The sequence below is a fragment of the Porites lutea genome, chromosome 9 (genome assembly GCF_958299795.1).
Source record: "Porites lutea chromosome 9, jaPorLute2.1, whole genome shotgun sequence".
Classification (NCBI taxonomy): Eukaryota; Metazoa; Cnidaria; class Anthozoa; order Scleractinia; family Poritidae; genus Porites; species Porites lutea.
Genome location: NC_133209.1, coordinates 10,154,335 through 10,161,834, shown reverse-complemented (window position 1 = coordinate 10,161,834; position 7,500 = coordinate 10,154,335). Strand labels below are relative to the sequence as shown.

Below are 7,500 nucleotides of genomic sequence, written 5' to 3'. Positions count from 1 at the left end.
ACCACCCAGAAGATCCAGCCTCAGAAAATTCCATTCTACGACACAGCCTTGAAAACCGTGGGCAAAGGAGTGTGTATCTGCTAAACAATGCCAACAAAGAACCAACTCTACCACCTGATACTAAAACCTTTGATATAAGGCACAATATGGTAATACTTTGTGTCGTTTTAGTCTTATTCAGAATAGCGCGGTAAACTTTTCATAAAGAAAGCGTGAAAGATAAGAATAGGCTGTTTAACGAAGTTTAAATATTAACTAAAGGTGGCTCCGACACAGTTTCTCTGAGATTGAGTTGCAGGCTCTAGGAAATTTCCCTGAAGCAATTCTTTTCGGGCGCACAAAAGTCAGGCGTGATCTAAAGAATAATAAAAACTAGAAGTTTTCGCATCTAGAAATGCTTAATTCCTTTACTGTTAATCCCTTTACCATAAGAATATTTGCATTCAATGAGCTTTTCAAGAAAAAATGTGAGGACTAGCTGATATAAATGCCCAGAAGTTGTCAGTAGAAATCTATTTTGTTTTCGTCGCTTTTGTCACATCGCACAAGTGATCTCAGCGCGCAAACATGGTTTATCTGAGTTTAAAAGATATAGATTTGTCTGATAATTATTATTATTAATTTTTTTTTTCTTTTAGACTGTTATCCCTGAAGATGGAACTAGCTACATTTGTAAAGTTTTTGAAATCCCTAAACTCAATGAAACCCACCATATCGTAAAGGTGAGATTCTACACAAAATGAAGTAGCATAATAATAATAATAATAATAATAATAATAATAATAATAATAATAATAACAATGATGATGATGATGATGATGACGATGACGATGACGATGACGATGACGATGACGATGACGATGATGATGATGATGATGATGATGATCATAATAAAGGTTTATTACAAATCACAAGCTAGGACCTTACTGTGAATTATTGTTTTTAAAAAATAAGGTAAAGGTATTGATGTTCGACTTACTTTGGTTTGTAAACTTAGATTGAACCTGTCATTCAAGCACACCACGAGGATGTGGTTCACCACATGTTGGTGTACGAGTGCAGTGATGATTTTCCAAAGCACCTATTGAACTATACTGGTAGATGTTATGCTTCCAACAGGCCTCCTCAAATTAAAGAATGTGCTGGACTCGTAACCATTGCTGGCTGGGCTATCGGTGGTAAAGTACGTAGCTATATAATGATGTTGATAAATAGAGATGGATGGCAAACTTATCGATACTGAAGTCAGAGAAAGGTGTAATAACTATTTAAATGATCCGTAGCTTCTTTGAAATGTGCATCTCTAATAGAAGCTAGATTTCCTTGGAAACTACAATATTGGCAGGTCATCTTTTAAGTGTGCCTACCAAGTGATCATTCATACGAGAGTAGTGCATTCAAATGACAGCCAGAGAAATTCTTGTTTACTATAATTTATAAAGTAGCAGGAGACTTGCATTTTCTACTCAGCTGCTTTGAATTACTGATTCAGCCCATGGGAATAAACCTTTTCTTAAAAAAAAAAATTCCACAGCAAGACACTATTTATTTATTATTAAATTTGTTTATCATTTTACATCACCACCTCATACGAAAGCTTACCTATGAAGTGGTGGTGTAATCTAGATTACAGCATTTCATTCAATATGTGATAAAATTAATACTACCATAACTAATACATCTTAATAATCTTAAGAGCGGCTGTCTGTAAATATCGAGAATTTGCCGTCAAAACGGAAATTTCGAAATTCTTCATACTCACTCAGTCAGAAAAAACCCTTCGGTGAAACTTTTTTTCGAAAATCACAATAAAAGTTTCCAAAGAATTTTCTTATGCATTGTACATTATACAATTATGCATTATTCTTGCCAGATCCAGTTGGTAAGACTCCAATAACATCCTGGCCTTTCAGGATAGGTTCGAAACACTTTACTTGAAGAGGTTTAAAACTAGGCGATGGAAAGTTTCCGTTACTCAGGGAAAATCCGACCCCGCCAAGCACTGATAAAAACTCTGATGTACCCGCCATCTTCGACCTTTTGTTTATCGTATGTGATCGCATGCTAATTTAGTACACCCACAAATTCTGGGTGTTTGGTGGTCATGTAGTCTGCTACACAGCCGTTTTTGGAGTCGTCACGCAACGCTCCTCCCCACAAACGGCTGCTGAAAACCGAACTACATTCCTTTCCCGTGATTAGCCAATTATAATTCAGCTCCCATTTTCTGGAAGGTGTTCGCGCCACGTTTGCGATACTTTGACTCCTCCAATCACAGCTTTGCTTTTATCGGTGCCCTATGTGTGAATCACAGAATAATCAAAATCGTCGCGTGGAAACAAGCAATTAACTACAGTAGTGTTGTCGTAGTCGAGTTCTATTCAAAATTTAGGAGATAAGCAGCAGCAGCAAGGAAGTCGAGCAAATTGCGATGCACAACATGGATGTGCTCATAAAGTTGCCAGGTATAGTTTCGGGAAATCGCTCATCGATAATTTATAAGATTGCTTTTTGAATCAGTACCCTTGAGAGTTTAGTCTTCAAAGGAACACAATGAGCACATCCGGCACATTAAATTCTTCATTACATATCAGTACATATGCACGTTAAATGAAGGACCAACCGATCATGAAGTCTTCTAGGCCTATCAAACCTTTTTTCACTTGGAACTTTCTTGACGGCTTAAAACAAACTTTTTTGAAAATAAAACCTTTTCGTTGCTTGAAAACACAGAGCCCGTCTAAATTCAGCGACGATTGATTGATTTGTCGAAAATTGAGAAGCGGTGCTCGCTTCCTTATAACGCCCTGCGGCTCACGTATTGTCAAATTTCTTCTACATGATTGGCTTGTTCGTTAGACCACAAACACAAAAAGAAAGGAATGTTGTTCGATTTTCAGCAGCCGTTTGTGGGGAGGAGCGTTGCGTGACGACTCTAAAAACGGCTGTGTAGCAGACTAGTGGTCATGCGACCGGCCGATGCCTGGGGTTCCCGCCCCACCTCCAAAGCCAGGGAAAAGCGCCCTGGGGACGAGGTTGCTTCATTTAGCCATTTTTCGATTGCAGATCATTAAGCATTGCTGGGTAATTTTCCCCTCTTTCTCCCGCTTTCCACCCTTTTAGAACTCCCATCACACGCCCTTTCCTCCCCCATCTCCCAATCCCTTACAGTGGTCCCACCCCGTGTCCACCTCCACTAAATTCTTCGTTCATTTTCGCCCAGCTTGTACCATAAATCCTTTGTTATTCCATTCTTGCTTAGAAGTTTTATTTTAAAGTTCTCTTAACGTTCATCTACGTTCGTTTTAAAAATAACACAGTTTAAGTTAAACAAGAATAGTTTAATAAAATGGGTAATATACAATGTAGAAGAATAAAAACAGTGAGCAGATAGTGATTAGACCTCAAAAAGCCAAAGGGTAAAAGCTTCAGAGCTGTTAAAAATATTGATTCCATACTAGTAATCTATCTTTTTAAAGGCATTCTATTATCCGGAACACGTTGGATTCGCCATTGGAAAAGCTGACAGTCCAAAGGTTGTCTTCCTAGAAGTCCACTATGACAATCCTCAAAATTTAAAAGGTACGGAAAACTTAGCACATATATCACATCTCTGGTGAAAACCTTTTCGAGTGCCAATTTCATATATATACTGACTCTATATTTGCCCAAAATAGCTTAACATAAAACTTGTCTAAGGGCTTTCATAACGTCGTTTTAAGTTTTTTAAACAAACTGACAAGATACTCAGAATGTTATATTAGGGAGTTTAAGCAAATCGCTCCGGGACCTCTACCACGGCGGTCGTGGATGCGGTGTCCTGGGGAGAGTACGTCTCGTAGCTCGCCAAATTTCAAGCTCGGTTCTTGCTCACTTGCTTTCGCTATAAATTATCAACAACAGAACTCAATGGTGGTCAAGTAACAAAACGGCCAATTTAAAAATTTCTTTTGCCAAGAAGAATATTGATAGTAAATATCATCAGAGGGCCATTCGTACACAACACAGAAAACTACAGATGAAGATCGGAGTAAGCTACTAGTGATGTTTCTTCTTGTGTACTGCATTTAACAACAAATCAACAAATTCAGCGTTTTAGATTCTATTCTATTCTTTAAACAAAATTCAGTGACATTTAGCTTTATTGCTAACAGTCGTCTTACGGTTTTTCCCTGGCCTTTGTTTGTACTGGCGGATTTTCTGCGGCCATGGCGCGGCAGAACTCATGGCCTGAAATTTTTGAAGCATTATTTGGTAATTTAGAACTCATTTGGAGAGGTAAGGGGAGCTCAGTTCGGGAGACTGGGGGTTAGGAGGGGGGGGGGGGGGGAGAGTTGAACTTTTTTTATATTACAGCGTCACTTAAAATAACTTGAAACGGCTAAGGTTGGAATTTATATGCCTCTCCCTTATGGATAAATGCAAACAAACAAACAAACCCCCCAAAAGGAAAACAAAACAAAAAGCAAAAAACATATTTAAGGAACTGGTTCAAAACCAACGATGGCAAGAGCAGCGAAAAAGTTGCTAACTGTGAATTCTTTTTCTGTTTTACTTAATTATTCTTTTTACTCAAAACCTGGTGGGTTATCGAAATATTTAATCATGGCGTTTAGAGATGTTCACTTGGCCTTCAGTCTGATAAATTTTCTTTTTTTAAGGAATGAATGATAGTTCTGGGTTGCGGTTTCACTACACTAAACAGTTGAGAAAATACGAGTCGGGAGTACTGATGGTTGGAGCGAACGTAAACCGGGCAATGGTGATTCCTCCGAGGCAGAAAGACTGGGAAATAAAGGGCTTCTGTAGCCCAGATTGCACCCAAAAGGTACCGCCATCTACCGATATTTGCCTTTCAATGCAGTAAGGACCGCGCTTGTCCCACAAATTTATAACTAAAAAATTGCTTTGGCTTTGTTGACAAGGATGCAGCTAATTTAGAAAAAGTTAAATCAGAGTTGTTAGCTGCAGTTATCGTTGTTTTTTTTCTTAAAATATATATATATATTTTTTTACAGACATAAAATCATTCTCTAGGTGTTTATTCTGGCAATTACGCCTTAAAAAACATCGGTTCAATTCAATAAAACTTTTAAGCTCCTCTGACCACCGTGCACTTCTACCCAAGCCATTAATTTTCTTTTTTTCCTTCTTCTTCTACTTTATTAGTCTATTCTTACCTTACTATATATAATGTTAATATTTTAGAAAGTGTGAATAAAAAAATTGAATTGAATCGAATTGAATTGAATTTAAGAGTATAGCTATTGCTCTGAGATGCTCTAAAACAATTACTTGCCCTCGCATCTTACACTCGTAAAAAAGGTATTTAATTGAGCCCAGCTTTTTTAGCACGTCGCCCCTTCCCTTCTCAATTAGGGAAAGCCCTTACAATAGAATATCAATTAGAGCCACAACAAACGAAGTCGAAGTTTATGGTCATAGGGGACGTAACAAACTAAGTCAATTTAATGACATAGCTCTTGTAGCCAATTATGATCAATTGGAGAACCTTACCAAATTCAGGTATCTTGGAGTGATCATAAACCAGCATCTTACTTGGCATGACCACAATGAACAACTTCAAAGTAAAATAGCAAAGAGACTAGGTGTCTTATGCAAGAAGGATCAATCTGTCAACAATGGTCATTTCTATTCTTGAATATGCAAGTATCGTATGGTGTGACAAAAATAACAAAGTTTTAATGGATTATATCCAAGTTCTTCAGAAAAAAGCAGCCAACCTCTGAGTTCTGGATCGAGCGACGCATTCTTCTTCAACTCCAGTCAAAAAGTATTTTTAAAACAAACGATTGATCCACGGACCATTAAAATTCAAGTATTCAACTATGCAACCGTTGAAACTTTCAGGAACCATTTGAACTTATCTGACCTCTCAGGAAACAGCCCTCAAAATTATGAATGTTGTTTAATGGTCTGTTTGTAAAACAACTTGAGAATCTTTTGTTTTCAGAATACGTTGTGATTGGATAATCGTCTTCAAAGTGTCCCGGTTTAAGGGTCCTCACAGAAAGAGTTTTCAAACTGTGAGTGAATGATTTCTTTATTTCCCAAGGCCCACGTCGTAAATCGGTCTTACTAATAATTCTTTTAGGGACTGAATGAAACCGGGCTACCTGGAGGAGGAATCAACGTCTTTTCGGCGATGTTACATACACATCTAGCCGGTAAGAATAGCGCTAGAAAGTAGAGATCGCTGGTAAGAATCTCCATACATACTCTTCAAATTTGTTAAAACAAATCTTACTAGTGATCGATAGTGAGTTTGGGCTAATAAGTGGTTGCTCACCTCTGAAAGTAACAATAACTCACCCCAACTATCACCAAGCGACCCGAAAACCCATGCTTTTTAGTCCAAAACAGCAGGCTCGAAATCCTTGCTGAGAAGTATGCCTACAGCCTTAATTCTAGGTTACGATCGAGGCTACCCCTGCGAGTATTTTTGCCTATTGGGTATTGACAGTATATTCAAGATAGAAGTTTTAAACCACAACGAACTTTGTTCATTCCAACCGTTTTGTCACTTGGCTGAAGCCTCCGCTTATTTTTTTTTCAAGACCTTTCCTTTCTCAATCCTATTGAATCTATAGCTAGCCAAGTTCAAAACTGTTCGCCTATAGTGAAAAGAAATATAGAATTTAGTTCAGGCAATTCTTTTTGATGTCACTTCGGACTTGGTGTCACATATGTTCTTACCTACTAACAAAAAGTATGGTATACATTCCGGAAATTGTTTTGGAGTTCTAAGTCTTCGAAGAGGTCAGAGGACGAACAGCTAAACTGCTGTTATCTACTACATTGCTTGCTTCTTATAGTGATGTAGATCTTAAGTTTGGCTAATAAATGCTTTTATGATTTTGAAGGGCGTAAAGCATTACTTCGCCACGTTAGAGATGGCGTGGAACTTCCAGAAATTATAAGAGATGACCATTATGACTTTAACTTTCAGGTGAGTTTTACCAAAAAAAAAAATGAGTTAAAGTGAAACGAAACGAATGAAAATAGGAGAGGTGGGAGGTTGGAGGGGGGCGGGGGGGTGGGGGAACGGAGGTAGGAATACTCATTTTCTAGGTTTGGAATGTGGGCGTCTGGGTGTCCTTCGCCTTCTGAAAGACAAAGGCAGTTAGGTTGATCCGTCATAGTAGTTTACCGATGAAATTTAAGCTTCTGCCCACATCTAATATAGTGTTTTATTTTGTCATTAACAGCTTACTGTCATTTACTTTTTGACAGGAATATCAAGCTTTGAATAAGGAGGTCCATATTGCTCCGGTAATGAATTTATAGTGTCCGCATTTTTTTCTTGGCTCTGTTAAACCAATTGTAGTTTATTCTTGCCCATTTACTGAAGTTTTAAGATAGATATTTAACGTGCTCTTGCGGTTCTGAGAAATTTATTTAAGTAATAGGGACTTTAAGATCCAACGACGCGGACGGCAACGAGAACGTCCAAAAAATTTAAAAAAACAATAGGTTTAA

At 37.9% G+C, this 7,500-nt stretch overlaps 1 protein-coding gene across 1 annotated transcript in view; it reads left to right on the top strand.

The window, feature by feature from the left end:
* LOC140948872 (DBH-like monooxygenase protein 1 homolog) overlaps window positions 1-7,500 on the top strand; it is a 17,937-nt gene that overhangs the window by 5,386 nt on the left and 5,051 nt on the right. Inside the window, exons 3-10 of the mRNA XM_073398140.1 lie at window positions 1-149; window positions 639-722; window positions 998-1,183; window positions 3,480-3,582; window positions 4,662-4,828; window positions 6,116-6,188; window positions 6,885-6,970; window positions 7,255-7,293. The exon at window positions 1-149 is cut by the window's left edge and continues 28 nt beyond it. Of these exons, the coding sequence (XP_073254241.1) occupies window positions 1-149; window positions 639-722; window positions 998-1,183; window positions 3,480-3,582; window positions 4,662-4,828; window positions 6,116-6,188; window positions 6,885-6,970; window positions 7,255-7,293 (887 nt within the window). The remainder of the gene's footprint in view (window positions 150-638; window positions 723-997; window positions 1,184-3,479; window positions 3,583-4,661; window positions 4,829-6,115; window positions 6,189-6,884; window positions 6,971-7,254; window positions 7,294-7,500) is intronic.